General features: G+C 37.1%; 1 protein-coding gene across 2 annotated transcripts in view; it reads left to right on the top strand.

Annotated features, from left to right (window-relative positions):
* The window catches only part of GFPT1 (glutamine--fructose-6-phosphate transaminase 1), a 52,769-nt gene extending 38,206 nt beyond the window's left edge, over positions 1 to 14,563 (top strand). For both annotated transcript variants that reach the window (XM_049651590.1, XM_049651591.1), the window contains 7 exons: positions 1,840 to 1,960; positions 2,353 to 2,510; positions 9,451 to 9,565; positions 9,826 to 9,953; positions 10,517 to 10,684; positions 11,599 to 11,760; positions 12,409 to 14,563. In XM_049651590.1, the coding sequence (XP_049507547.1) occupies positions 1,840 to 1,960; positions 2,353 to 2,510; positions 9,451 to 9,565; positions 9,826 to 9,953; positions 10,517 to 10,684; positions 11,599 to 11,760; positions 12,409 to 12,453 (897 nt within the window). In that variant the 3' untranslated portion in view covers positions 12,454 to 14,563. The remainder of the gene's footprint in view (positions 1 to 1,839; positions 1,961 to 2,352; positions 2,511 to 9,450; positions 9,566 to 9,825; positions 9,954 to 10,516; positions 10,685 to 11,598; positions 11,761 to 12,408) is intronic.
* The last annotated feature ends 1,280 nt before the right edge of the window (positions 14,564 to 15,843 follow it).

Below are 15,843 nucleotides of genomic sequence, written 5' to 3'. Positions count from 1 at the left end.
TCATTAATTCTGTTCTATCTAGTTTTTTGGTTTTGTGTGGTTTTTGGTGGAGTCGAAAATGAATGACACATACGCATAGCTGCTTTTTTATGTATGTAATGTGTATCCTGAACAATAACAATCAACTAAAATCATTCTAAGTATAGTTTGCTTTTCAAAATGTTAATTGTCACTGGGTTTTTACAGTGACATGCAGTCAGTGGAATTTATAACAGTAAATTAGTCTCTTAGGATGAAAATACGTCATTCTGTCTATTTATAAAGAGTTGCTTCCACTGAAAGAAAAAGACATGTATTAGCACAGATATATATATCTTGAGATTACTTTTGTGGGATATATTTTAAAATATCTGGTAAGTTGCCAGATTTGTATCTTTCTCTTTTTATTTTGAAGAATATAATTCCAATATAAATATTGTATTGTGAGGGGGAGGTTTGATTTCTATTTGAGGGAAAACATTTAGCATTTAGGGTCAGTAACTTTGCGTATAATTAGTAAGTAAAATACATCAATGGAAAAGGTTAGTTAAAAATAAGATTTTATCTTTGAAGACTTTCTGTATGTGATATTATAACATTGTTAAAAAGTGCCAAACCAATGATAGAACAAAACCATTGAGTTTACTTTTTTTTTTAAGTTTATTTCTTTCTTTCTGAGAAAGAGCAAGTGGGTGCATGCGAGCAGGGGCAGAGAGATAATCCCAAGCAGGCAGAGCTCGTACCCCTTAGTCTGCCCTTGTGGAAAAGAAAGTTAAAGGGCTGAGGCACCCTGGTGGCTCAGTAGGTGAGGTGGCTCAGTAGGTGAGGTGTTTGATAGTCTATTTTTGATTTCGGCTCATGTCATGATTATGAGATTGAGCCCCACGTCTGGGCTCTGCACTGATAGTGCGAAGCCTGCTTAAGATTGTCTCTCTCCCACTTCTTCTGCCCCTCCCCTGCTCATGCTCTCTCGCTCGCTCTCTCTCTCTCTCTCAAAAAAAAAAAAAAAATTAAAGGGCTATGAAGTGAGGAAACCTTTACAGTTGTTTCACTACTGTGAAGGAGAAATGCACTGGTGGGGCAAGAGATGGGGGAGGGGGTGCTTGTGTAAAGAAGCAGGTGGTCTCCACAACAACCAAATGTATGCATCTGTAGGGCCTAAAAATTTTGCTGCCTAAGAGTTTATTTTTGTCTATTGTTTTACATTTTCTGATGATGAGAGTAAAAGGAATTGAATTAGAGTAGAAATTAGCTATATGTTAACTAACTAGAATTTAAATAAAAATTTGAAAAGAAAAGAAAGAGAAATTAGTAAAAGAAATGTTATGATATTCTTTGAATAGAAGCACACTGCCCCCTACTTCCCTACTTCACCCTCCATGCTGCAAAGTTTGGAAATAGTAAGCTTTCTTAAACAAGATTTCTAAAATGTATTGATTTTTTTGGAAAATGCTACTCTTTGTGGATACATAGTATTTTTGAAGTGTTTAATTTTTCACGAGGTGTTTATATATCTGGGGCTATCTCATTTGAAATAGGAATTGTCATTAAAAAATTAGGAATTAGGAAGTTAGAGATAACATTCAAGCTAACTCAGAACAGTGCTTTTTCTACCTTCAAAACATTTTATATGTGTGGGTGTGTTTGCTTATAAGAATATATGCATTGCTAACTGTCTAAAGAGACTTGTATAAATGTTAACAGTGCTTGTATGCTGGCCGGTGGGATAGTCTGTATTTGTATTTTCTAACAATGCTTGTTGTATCATTTTTATGAAAAGTATACATTGAATCCAAGGAAGTCCAGTGAGCAAGAGTATGTGAAGTAAGGTCATATGACCAGGTCATCTTTTCCTTGCAGACACGTCAAGTTCTCGAAGAGCTGACTGAGTTGCCCGTTATGGTGGAGCTTGCCAGTGATTTCCTGGATAGAAACACACCAGTTTTTCGAGATGATGTTTGCTTTTTCATTAGTCAGTCAGGTATGCTAATTTTAAAAACTTGAAGGAAAGGAAAGTCATTCTTGCTCATAATCATAGCATATCTTGGCAGAAACTGCTATTTGAAGATAAATAGGTATTACAGATGACTTGACAAGTCCAGGTTTATTTTGATATTACATAATTGTTTATGAATTTGTAAAATTAACATTTTACTCTCAAGGAGCTGAATTTTCAAAGACAAAGTAGGAAAGGAGATCCTAAAAAGTAGGAAGCTTTTATTAAAAGTTTGGCAAACTTATTATTTTAAGTGCATGTTTTAAGTTTTACTTAAATGATATTCTTGAAAGTATAGTCAGTTTTTTGTTTTTGCATCTAAGAAACAGGGTCTGCTGATTGCTCTGTGTGTTACTTTTATCTTCCTTCTTACACAGGTGAGACAGCAGACACCCTGATGGGTCTTCGGTACTGTAAGGAGAGAGGAGCTTTAACTGTGGGGATCACAAACACGGTGGGCAGTTCCATATCAAGGGAGACAGACTGTGGAGTTCACATTAATGCCGGGCCCGAGATTGGTGTGGCCAGCACAAAAGTAAGTCTTGACTTTGTTGTCATGATTATCTAATCATAGTTGTGGTGGAGCACACTAATCTGTATCTTCTGGGTCACTTGTTAGCACTTACAGAACTCATCAAGTTTACTAATCATTGTAATTATTTTACAACTTCATGGTGAGTAATAGATAAAACACTTGTCATTCTCTGCCTCAGTCCCATCTTGAGGGGTTGAAAGGGCCTCTGCTGGCTATCCATTTATCACTTCTCTTCCTCCTGCCGGTGCCGTGGGGTACATGGTAAATATGATGTTCTCTTCTTTTATTAAGGATAGTTAGGGAATTAGAAAAATAACAAATTTAGAAGCATCCAGTTTTTTTTTTTTTAAAACATCCAGTTCAATTCTAATAGTTTTTGACATTTTGACAATAGTTTATTGACATATTTTATTTGCACACTTATAGTTTCTAATAAGTATGACAAAATGTACATACTACCTTTGAAAGTTTGTAAGGGAGGTACACCTTTGGTATAAAATTTGCCTATTTAAAAAAATAAAAATGAATATCCTATGACAGTATCAATTCCTCTTTGGATACTACATCTGTGGAGACTTAAACACTTTTTTTAGGGCCTTAGACTACTTTGCTCTTTGAAATTGGGATATATGTAAATTTAGTATTAGTAATAAAAATAGGAATCTTAGATATATAAATGCAAAAGATATTCTCTTTGCACAAATGCATTACTCTTTGATTTTAGCATTTTTGTTTTTCTGCTTAAGTGTGTAATATTTCTTGCTGATTGTTTAATGAGATACTTAGGTATCAGTGAATTTGATTCTAATTAAAGGTGTGTAGAAGAAGATGTTAACATGTGCATAGCTACATTTGAATTTTTTTCATTAGAAAAAAATTTTTTTAATGTTTATTTATTTTTGAGAGAGAGACAAAGTGTGAGTGGTGGGGGATGGGCAGAGAGAGAGGGAGACACAGAGTCTGAAGCAGGCTCCAGGCTCTGAGCTGTTAGCACAGAGCCCAACGCAGGACTTGAACTCACCAACAGTGAGATCACGACCTGAGCCAAAGTTGGATGCCCAACCGACTGAGCCACCCAGGCGCCCCTGAATTTTTTTCATTTTAAAGAAACTCAGAAGTTTTGGGGGGAAGGAGAAATTTGTGATTCTTCTGTAAAAACTCTGAGTGAGGTTTTTTGTTTCTTGGTTACTTTGATGTTGCTAACACTATAATTTGCAGAAAGCTGAAACCTGAATTTTCTCCATGTGGTAATTAAAACATGTACGTTGTTTGTGCTTGGGTTTCCATTCTGTGCCTGAATAAATAACCAGCCGCCCTCAGCAGCAGCATACAGAGTTTTGGAACAGTGTCCAGACAGACAGCTTTGATCAGGGATTGGCATTCCAAGGCCCCTTTATTCACAACACATGGCGAAACAAGGGCTTCACCGTGGGATATGTGGGATGTGGGGTCACACCACTGAATGGACGCTATGACTTCCTTTTTATTAAAATCTTTCTTGAACTGTGAGCTGCCAGGGGAAGTACAATTTTTTTGATTTCTAATTCTGTTTCTCACAGAAACTTTAATTTTTCTCAACATTTTATTACGATATTTTCAAACACACAGCAGAGTTAAAGGAATTTTATGTTAACACCCATATACCTATCACCTGGATTCTACCATTAACCTTTTCTTCTATAGCTTTATTGAGGTATAAATTTCACACCATAACATTCACTAATTTTCAGTGTATAGTGTTAGTAAATTTGTGTAACTGTCACTACAGACCTGTTTTAGAAGACTTACTTGAAAAAAAGTTCCTTTGTGCCCATTTCCAGTTAACCCCTACTCCAGCCTCTTAGCCTCAGCCTGAGGTAGCTATAATTGCTTTCTCTTGCTATACTATGTCATTTTCTAGAAATTTCTTATAAATGGGATTGTATAATGCATGCCTTTTGTGTCTGGCTTCTTCCACTTAACAGGACGTTTTTGAGATTTTTTTCATGTTGTTATTTCTAGCAGTAGTTCTCTTTTTTGCAGGTCCTTTTAAAAAATCTTTTTATTTTGGGATAACTATAGGTTTATAGGAAGTTGCAAAGATAGTACAGAGAAGTCCATGTACTTTTCACCCAGTTTCTCCAATGGTTACATCTTATGCAAGAAAATAAGCATCTTTTCATAGTAGATATTTTAATTAATTTCTTTTAAAAAATGACTTCCTTAAAATTCTTAGTAAGCCTAGCAGTTTAGTCTTTCTTTAATTTTTCTTGGATTCTTTAAGTTTTCTTGGATTCTAAATTTTGTTTTCTTCAATTGCCTTAGACATTCTAGGCTTGGAGTTGTACAAGTTTTGCAGTTTTTAGTAATAGGCTGTTTCTGAATGGCAGATATGTTTACGTGTTAATAGGTGATCAAAAACGTTTATTATTGGTCCTAATCCCTGGCCCCGTGATGGAGCTAGCACAAGAATTTTATAATCTTGATTACAAATCCCCAACTTTGCCTAAAAAACTGTCAGGGCTAGAGAGAGGGTAAGTTTCTCATAATTTCAGATCATAGACAGTTTGTGTTTCTGTAGGAATTGATGGGCATAAATATGCAGGTTTAGCAATTTTTGTATGTTATTGCAGGTGTTTAAAATTTAACCACAGTACTGACTTTTGTTGAATTTTAAAAATAAACCGATAATAACTTTTTGGCCTAATAAAAAGTAAAACCAAGTTTAAAAGTTCAGAGTCAACATTTTCCTGGTAAATTCTTTCAAACTTCAGTAAGTTCTAAGTGTGAGGTGTAATTTGCTTTCCTCATAATTTGTTTTCTGGTATATATTGATGAAATGAAAAGCATGAAATTGTAAATTAAGCTGTAATAAGAATGCAATGGAAAAATATGTGCGTTATTCTATTCTAGGTTAAAGTTATTCTATTTAATATTTATATTTAAAAACCAGTGTTGAGATGTCTTAAGTCCAAATAAGGAAATGTTACTATGTAAAATAACATTTTTACTCAGGTAAAAACCATCTGATTGGTTTGAATTGGAAACAGTTTAGGGATCCCATGGGTCTCAGATACTGGGTCTCTCCCCCTGTCCTGATCATATGTTTTGTGATTAATTGGTTTATTGAAAAATAACTGTCAGTAGGAAAAGGTAGACTGGAAGGGACTGGAGTTTAAGAATACAGATGTGCTCATTAGCCTGGAGGCTGGGGGCTGTGAATCCACTTCAGTGCTGTTGGGGGGGGGCGGGGAATCACAGCCTACTGGTAGGACACATGGGAACACAGGGACAGGTAGCTGTGAAGGAATTGTATGAGCAGCTAGCAGCTGGGAGGTCCAGCAAGGGACAATAGGGAGTCTCATTTAACTACTGGGAAGGTAAGGAGCATTAGCAGACTGTGATTTTTATTATACAAGAGGCTCATTTTCCACATTATGACAGGAAAATATTCACTAATGAAGTGATTCCTTATCCAGAGAAGAGTAGTAGAAATTCAGCCTATAATCTACAAAAAAAAAAAATCGGAATAAATTTCTTAATGTTAAAATTATATATAGCACTGTAGCTGACCACACCGCACTATTCCTAGTAATTTAATAATAAAATATAAGGGGGCACTTGGGTGGCTCAGTTGGTTGAGTGTCCGACTCTTGATTTTGGCTCAGGTCATGATTCCAGGGTTGTGGGATAGAGTCCCGTACTAGGATCCTTGCTGAGTGTGGAGCCTGCTTAAGATTCTCTCTCTCCTGAGGCTCCTGAGTGGCTCAGTCAATTAAGCGTCTGACTTCAGCTCAGGTCATGATTTCACGGTTCATGAGTTCAAGCACTGCATCAGACTCTCTGCCGTCAACTCAGAGCCCACTTTGGATCTTCTGTCTCCCTCTGTCTCTGCCCCTCCCTTGCTTGCTTGCTCTCTCTCTCAAAAATAAACATAAAAAAAAAAAAAAAGATTCCCTCTGTCCTTCTCCCTCATGTGTGCGTGCTCTCTCTGTCTCTCTCTCTTTCAAAGTAAATAAATAAATAAGAACCTCAAATGCCTGAAATATAAAATATAGTTTCTCTAAATGACTGGTGAGTTAAAAAGGTCTCAAAACTGCTATTAAAAAGACTTCATGCAAAAATAATGACAATGAACAAACATGGTTCAAAATTTAGAAAGTGCGGCCAAAATGATCATTAGAAGTAACTTCATAGCATTAAATGCTTTACTAAAAAAGAAAAAAGAAACCCAAAATAGCAGGAGACAAATAATAGAGAAAAATGAATGAAACAAGGTTCTCCTTATTTGCAATCGACAGGACAGACTACCTGCAGAGCTTAAGAATACCAAGTAAAAGATTTCTTAGAATGAAGAATTCATACAAAGTGCTTTATATAAAATATATACAAGATATTTTCCTATAAATTGACAGTGGCTACTTAGAAAAGATATGAGGGGTGTGTTTGGAGGAGGGATTCTGTTTTCAATAGCTATAAAAATACTTACAACTCTACCAAGCAGTGTCTAAGATGCTCCCTAATAAATACTTATTGAGTAGATGAAAACTGTAACTTTATGGACTTTTACATTTTTAGCACAAATTGATGGAAATGCTGTGTTTCTGGATGGGAAGATTGTTTTGTAAACAACTGACAGATCTGTGGGACAGAATTAGTAGTTCTGCAACATAACTCTGGTATGCTGTGAGAACTGAGGCTACAGGAAATGTCATGAGCCAGTAGAGAAGGGTGGGCTGAAATGGAGGGAAAATTGGCTATTTGTAAGAATAAAACACAAGTTAACACCTTGCACTAAAATAAATTTCAGATGGACTGAAAAGAAAAAAAAATTGAATAAAAAGGGACAACGAAAACAACAGAATTAAGAAAATTAATAGTACTTAACTGATGCTAGAATGGAAGGACTAAGCCTAACAGTACTACTTAACAGTTAAAAAAAATAAAACTTCTAAGTTAATAAATCCATTATAAAAAAAGGTTTACCCCAAACTGGGAAAAAAGTATTTGAAACGTAACAATAAAGACCTTAAGACCAACTAAAAAAAACAAAACAGAACTCCCACACCCCAAGTGCAGAAACAAGTGAAGAACAATGAAATTAAGTCTTCAAAGAGAAAACATAAATGGCCAATGAACATGAAAACAATCTTAACTTGTCAGATTCAGGATATTTGTGATAAAGTAGTATTGAGAGGCCATTACCTAGCAGGCAAATGGTAAACATATACGCATCTATGCATCTCTCACATTCTCATACAGCTAATGGGAATGAAAATAGTCTTGGTAGTTGACAGAAAGTTTTATTTATTTATTTATTTATTTAGTTAGTTAGTTAGTTAGTTAGTTAGTTTTGAGCACAGAGCCCCTGATGCAGGGCTCAATCCTGTGGACTGTGAGATCATGACCTGAGTCGAAATCAAGAGTTGGATGCTTAACTAACTGAGCCACCCGGGTGCCCCATAGTTGACTGCAGGTTTTAAACATTCACCATTTTTATGGCCTAGGAAAATAAATGTCTTTTAGTTCAAACTTTTATGAGTAAAAGTTTGTTTTGAACCTGTGTGTCAGCTGTCATGCCGAGTGCTTTACACTGGTCTCATTTCATTCTCATGATAACTTTGAAAATAAATGTCCCTTTGACAGGTGGGCCATCTGAGGCCTAAAGAGATGGAAAGCTGCTCAAGTTTCAAAACTGTGCCTCACACGGTAGTAAACAAGAAAGAAGGCAGTCTTCCTTGGGAAAGTGCTTGTGATTTAATGGAGAATAAGAGCAAGTTATAAAATTATACCTACTAATTAAGTTTAACTATTTATTTTTAAATTTTTTAAATATTTATTTTTGAGAGAGAGAAACAGAGAGGAAGCAGGGGAGGGGCAGAGAGAGGGAGACACAGAATCTGAAGCAGGCTCCAGACTCTGAGCTGTGAGCTGTCAGCAGAGTCCGAGGCGGGGCTTGAACCCACAGACCTCCAGATCATGACATGAGCTGAAGCCAGACACCTAAGTGACTGAGCCACTCAGGTGCCCCCCCCCTTTTTAAAAATTTTTTTTAATGTTTATTTTTGAGAGAGAAGTTTCTTAACCATTTAAAGAAAAGAAAGGCAGTGAAGATTAGAAGGCAGTATTCACAAATGTTATTAATACCATTATTAAAATGTAATTATTTCTAAGATTGAGGATTATTCTTATTTCTACTTACCTTTCTACAATTGAAGCAAAAAATTTTTTTTTAGCCAAACTGGGGATGGGGATGGGGGAAGGTGGCAGTGAGCAACAAAGTATATTGGCAAAGGTTAAAAAATCCAAGAACAATTTTTATTTTATTTATTATTATTTAACAAAAATTTTAATGTTCATTTTTGAGAAAGAGAGAGAGAGAGAGAGTGAGAGAATGAACAGGGGAGGGTCAGAGAGAGAGGGAGACAGAGAATCTCAAGCAGGCTACAGGCTTTGAGCTATCAGCACAGAGCCCAATGCGGGGTTCAAACTTACGGATGGCGAGATCATGACCTGAGCTGAAGTCAGACACTTAACTGACTGAGCCACCCAGGCACCCCTCAAAGAACAGTTTTTTAAAAATCCAACCAAACCAGTGTAAGTACCTCAGGGATTCTTCAGTGAGTGCCTTGCTTTTGACTTCTATCAAAAACTTAAATTGGTCGTGCATGTGCAGAGTTACTCTCTGCTCGCTTTTCCTTTCTAGTGCATTAGAAGGAACTTCTGTTTTTGTCTTTGGAAATAAAAGTTAGGTCATTTGTTCAAATTCAGAAAGGAAGAATAGTGATAGATTTCTCAAGTACTGGTTCAGTTCGCTGTTACTAATGCTATTTTAAAAAATGGGCAATACATATTTGTAAAACTAATGGGAGGAAAGTCTTTATTTTCATCGTTTTACATTAAAAATTCCAAGTTCTTAAAATGCAACTGCAGCTAATTGTGCTTTTTTGCGTTGTTCCAGGCTTACACCAGCCAGTTTGTGTCCCTTGTGATGTTTGCCCTCATGATGTGTGATGACAGGATCTCCATGCAAGAGAGACGCAAAGAGATCATGCTTGGATTGAAGCGGCTGCCTGGTACGAAGATCCTCACACAGTACATTTTTGTTGTCCGAGAAAGTAGCTAACGGGCAAAGTTCTCTTCTTGCCCTTGACGCTGTGGTTTATAGCTATTTAGTCAAAAAGATCTTTTTTGCCTATGTATTTAAAAATCCCTCACTGAGATCACAGAAGATAGAAGCACTGGTCTTTTGTTGGTTGCTACCAGTATATTATTGTTACTATATCAGTTCAGTTTATTGTCCTTCTTTCATAGACTTTGTTAATATTCTTAACAGATTTGATCAAGGAAGTATTGAGCATGGATGATGAAATTCAGAAACTGGCAACGGAACTTTATCATCAGAAGTCAGTCTTGATAATGGGACGTGGCTATCATTATGCTACTTGTCTTGAAGGGGCACTAGTAAGTCTTCTCACTTGTAATTTCAGTCTGTTGGACATGAGGACCTGGCACGTAGCCATAATTTTTAAATGGAATGAAATAAGTGGAACTTTTGAAAATGCCTTTGTTTTTATGTACTCTGATTTGTTATCTTGAGAAAGGGTAACAGAATACTTAATTCAAAAGTGAAAATCAAGAAAAGTACATTTTAGTGTGGTAATTTGGGTTTAGCAAGTAACTTGGTTAATTTGTTGTCCAAATATGAATAAATAAAAGATTGAATTTTTTCTAGGTGTGAGATTTAATTGAGGTCAAGCATGAGGCAAGTAGAGAACAGCCACCGAGTAATATGAATATATTCATGGTCACCTAAAATCTTCAAAAAGTTTTTGTGGTTTTAAAACTTATAGTTACTTGTTGAGAGTTTAGAAATAATGATCTATTAACCTGTATTTACAGGTCAGTGGTCCTTTAATACTTCTGGATAAATAGTGACTTCAGACACCAGATGTTTTGTGTAATATTTACTTAAGAATGGGTTTCTGAAAAACAAACTGAAGACTAATCTAGTTCTTTCCTGTTAGAAAATCAAAGAAATCACTTATATGCACTCTGAAGGCATCCTTGCTGGTGAATTGAAACATGGCCCTCTGGCTTTGGTGGATAAGTTGATGCCTGTCATCATGATTATCATGAGAGATCACACTTATGCGAAGTGTCAGAATGCTCTTCAGCAGGTGGTTGCTAGGCAGGTAAGTTAGGGGCTGCTGTGAGGGGACCCGGGGTTCTCTAAGAGTTGGGTCACTAAAGCTTATTTGAATTTTATGACATTTAAAGTGATAATCCAGTGCCTGGTTAGGAGGCTTAGAAAACATGTTTAAGTTTACATGTGAAGAATCGGAGATGCTGAAGAGTTTTGACGGGACCCGGCTCCTAGATCTCATAATAAGCAGAGCCAAGACCAAAACTGAGGTCTCGTCTCCAGATCTTGTCCTATTTATTAGTGTATGCTGCTCCCTCTTAAGTTAATATTCTTAAAAGTATATTTCAGGAGGAACTAGGTTTTACATTAATATTACAGGTGCTGTGCTTAACAGTTTTCTTCAGATCATTTGGCTTTTATATAAAGCCTCAAAGATATTACTGTCTGAGCACAATGTAGTGGTCATGAAGTTGAGCTTTGAGGGCAGGCCGACTTGGATTCGAGTACTGAGCCGGGTATTTCTTGTTTGTGTGAGTTTATTTTTTTTTTTTAACGTTTATTTATTTTTGAGACAGAGAGAGACAGAGCATGAACGGGGGAGGGTCAGAGAGAGAGGGAGACACAGAATCTGAAACAGGCTCCAGGCTCTGAGCGGTCAGCACAGAGCCCGACGCGGGGCTCGAACTCACAGACAGTGAGATCGTGACCTGAGCTGAAGTTGGATGCTTAACCGACTGAGCCACCCAGGCACCCCTTGTTTGTGTGAGTTTAAACCCATTACTGAATCCCACAAAGTTTCCGTTTCCTTGGCTATAAGTGAGATCAATCTGATTTACCACGTGGGATTGTGAGTCAGTGAGGCCACATGCAGATGTTCAGTGCAAAATTTGCACATTCACGTGCAACAGCCCTGCCTTTGCTTACCAGTGATGGTGCATCTGTGTGTGTGTGTTTCTTTCCCAGGGACGCCCAGTGGTGATATGTGATAAGGAAGATACCGAGACCATTAAGAACACAAACAGAACAATCAAGGTGCCCCACTCCGTGGACTGCTTGCAGGGCATTCTCAGTGTGATCCCCTTACAGTTGCTGGCTTTCCACCTTGCTGTGCTGAGAGGCTATGATGTACGTGATGGGCCCCTGCAGAAATCTTGGACTTTTTTTTTTTTTTACCCAGTTCACTTTCAGCGTTTTCCTTTGAAATTTTTAGCAATAGCATTTGGGAAATCCTTCAGATATTTATCTGTCACCTGTTAAAGCGGCATGGCCCGATTTGTAAGTTACATCGTAACCTTTTCTTACATATAGAACCTGAAGGAACTTTGGACCCTAACTCCGAGATTAGAGATGACCTCCTTGGGGAACACCTCTGTGTTTCCTGTTTCTTTTGGGGTAGCTCTTGGCAGTTCTTGTTTGGGACGCCCCCATGCACCACAGGACCTAGCATTCCTGGCCTCGCAGTCACTCTGACCATCGAACATCCCACTCTTCCACACTTCCAGTGTCCCCTGAGAGGGCTGCCACCTTTATGGAGGACCGTGGGAGCACTTCCTGTGCCGAACCTGCTCCTTCAGGATCCTTTTTCCTCTTTTCAAGACTTTTGAGATACATTATTTGATTGTATTTTCCCATTTTAGTTCTTTGTAGTGTGTAACTAACATGGTTAATGAACATGTTGTTTTCTGGTTTTATATACAAAAATAATTTGCTTAGAGTAACTGCTCCTCTCCCCCCAGTCTATACAATATTCAAATATCGCTCTTTTTTTTGCAGGTTGATTTCCCCCGGAACCTTGCCAAATCTGTAACTGTAGAATAAGGAGCATCTGCAACTCTGGGCGATTGAGCAACACAAGACACCTTTTGTATTTAACACCTTGATTTAAAATAGCACCCCTCGAAGCCTTTTTTAGTAAATCCTTATTTATATATCGGTTATAATTACTCCACTCAATTTGTGATTTTTGTGAAATTACCTCATATTTTTCCAGTAATTTGTGGGGGAGTTTAAATAATGGAATTTATATTGGAATTGTTATCACAAAGAGATTTAGCTCTCATTTTCTTTAAAGGATGCTGGATGTTGGATTTCTGGGTCCTCCACTTCAGCCTGGGAGGACTGTGTGTTTTTAGAATAATTGGCCTTTGTTTTACCGAGCTTCTATTCATTCAGCTCAAAGAAAGTGTAGTACATTTATTTGGATATCTGAAGCCAGCAGCAATGTATGCTAATACTTGGACATTTAATTAAGGTCTTGCTAAGTTTACGTGTAAAGAGAAGATGCTGTGATTTGTTTTGAAGTTTGTTTGTGTTTTGGTTTTAAATCAAACTGTACAACTTAAAAAGTGAAAGCTTTTCTTGGTGGAATTTCTTGGTGGGATTTCTATGTAAGTTACATTAACCTGAGTCTCTCAGACCTGTTGCTTGTTAGGTGGAAGTTGAGTTCACTTAGGAAGCTAGAGTGTGTAGTGCATTTGTTTTTCTCCAGTTCTTAACAGCAAGTTATTTGCACAATCTCATAGCACAAACTTTTAAATTTGAGCTGCTTTAGACAACTGACAACATGGTTTTCAGTGTGAAGATGGGGGACATACAGATGGGTTGTCCTACTCCTGGTTTTTCCATTTTCTAAAACTGGTTTCTATTTTCTAATATCTGTAGTTTTTTGTTTTGTTTTGTTTAATGACTGCTGAATGACTTAGTTTGCCTTATTCTTTGAAATTACCACACAAAGTTATTACCAAATGTCTGGGATTAAATCAGTACTGATATATGTAGATTTCTCTTTAATTTTGCCCTGAGGAAAATTGTCTTGTAGTGAATTTTAGCTTTTTACTGCCTTGTTGCATAAACTAGTACCTTTGCGCCAGGTGGAAGTTCTCTGTAGTTTGGAAGATTTGCAAGTTTTTTGACTAATCGCTTGACTCTAAGTGTGTATGCTGGGCTAGGCTTCGAGAAAGCCGTATGCTTTACACTGAGACTAGTGAAGGATTGCATCAAATATAATGTTACTTCCTAGGTATTTTTCTCTATTATCTGTGTTTTACTCCTGAAATATATTTAGGAATGAAGAAGATATGAATAAATAAAGCGAAATCGAGGTGCCTTCAGCTGGTTTACATCGGAAATGGAAATTAACAATTTAGATTAAAATAGAGTAGAATATTGGTTTGACACCCAAAATGTCTTGAGTAATAATTTCCCCATGGGGTTTTTTTGCCAAATCTTGGGGGTTATAGGGCAGCGTGTCTGTGTTTTGGTGAAGTCCTTCTCTTTTTAAAGTTTTCACTTTTAAATTGTGAAGATACTTAGCATAATTATTTAAGTAAATTCAGCCTTTTTCTTTTTTCTGTGTTTGAATTTCTTGATGAGGTTAAGATTTTCTAAAAGCAATTGCTGCAAGTGCAGCACAGAGTTCTGCTTGTGTATTAGGGTTAGAAAAAGTACTTTGCATATTTTGAGGTACTTTGGAAGGACTGTCATAGATGGAGACTAGAAACCTGATTGTTTCTAAAAATAAAGTAAGGTTACTATTTACATCTTATATATAGCTACTGTGGCTATATCTATGTATTTTAAATGTTTCTGAGATTATTTTGTTTAGGCTTGCTAATTTTAGTATATGTTTAGAGTCATTTCTTCTGTTGGTTAAATTATGCATTTTATGTTTCTGATTTGTATGGGTTTGGCATTTCCTAATGGCCTAAAAAGTTTGAATCAGCATCCCAAGTGAACAAATATGTGAAATCAATCATTAGTTTTCAGTTTCTCTGTTTTTCTCTTCTATGGCTGTCTGTCTGTCTCTCTCTTACACACACACACACACACACACACACACACTTCAAACTAGGATATGTTCTGAATTGAATATCAAAAGCTGATATTAACAAAGAAGTGGTATTTTCCAAATAAACATGGTTTCTCTTCATCCCTTCTTGCTTCTTATTTTATTTAATGTAGTGATTTTTAAATGCTTTTACACATTAATTATGAACACAAAAAATACTGTAATGAGGCAAATCACTAACAAGTACACATGCCCAATTAAAACCAATGTAATCTAGGATAAGAAAACCTGATTTTTCAAGAAAGATATTCTACAAAAGGAGTCCTTTATATAAAAAGTTCTTTCTTGTAGTACATTTAAAGTTTAAATTCATTCATATGTAACTTAGAGTTTCTTACCTCAGCCATGAGCCCTTTTTAGGCTGGGGTCGTGTGTAACCTCTAACACGTGGCCCAGTAAATGATTGTTACTCTGCAGTCAGTCAGCTTTTCTATCTCTTTTAAATTACCTATGCCATAGATATAAATGATAAGAGGAAAATTAATGTTAACTGTTTTTAGTTTGCTATATGTCAGCATCCTATTACGGGCAAGTCAGTGTGCAAGAAACTGAAAAGGATATCTTGTTTAAAGTAAAGTCTGCTTGTCACCAGGCCGTCTTATCATCGGTGAAGATTAAGATGATTGCAAGGCACAGGGTGAGAGAGTGGAAAAATGGAGGTGAGCTGGGTTGTTAAATGTTGTTAGCAGATTTGTTCACTTAGACAGTGGTCCAAGTTTAGGGGCGTATTATGTTCAAAAGAGGTTATTAAAATGCATTTTGTAGAGTTAGCTATTATCACGGGCTGGTTAGACCATGTATCTGTGGTACTCCAAGGAATAGCAAAGGCGAAATGCAGGTAAAAAGCAAGCATAGATAGCACTCAAGGGGAGGTGACACAGGGTGGAGTGCAGATGGGGCTGGGGGTTAAGAGAGCTAACACAGGGGCGCCTGGGTGGCGCAGTCGGTTAAGCGTCCGACTTCAGCCAGGTCACGATCTCGCGGTCCGTGAGTTCGAGCCCCGCGTCAGGCTCTGGGCTGATGGCTCGGAGCCTGGAGCCTGTTTCCGATTCTGTGTCTCCCTCTCTCTCTGCCCCTCCCCCGTTCATGCTCTGTCTCTCTCTGTCCCAAAAATAAAAAACGTTGAAAGAAAAAAAAATTAAAAAAAAAAAAAAAAAAAAAAAAAAGAGAGCTAACACAAATTTTCTGTCTCACGTTTTGTGGAAAGTTGTTTTTAAGATGGTAGTGTCTTATCCTTCTGAATACAGGTCTCTTGGCCTAAGCTAATAATGAGGACAGGGGGAAAGGAGCCCCCTGCCCCCCACCCCCCTGCTTTAAAGCTCCTTGGTGATGTTCATTTGGCGCTTATTTATATTAAAACC

The sequence above is a fragment of the Panthera uncia genome (genome assembly GCF_023721935.1).
Source record: "Panthera uncia isolate 11264 chromosome A3 unlocalized genomic scaffold, Puncia_PCG_1.0 HiC_scaffold_11, whole genome shotgun sequence".
Classification (NCBI taxonomy): Eukaryota; Metazoa; Chordata; class Mammalia; order Carnivora; family Felidae; genus Panthera; species Panthera uncia.
This window is presented reverse-complemented; position numbering and strand designations above follow the sequence as displayed.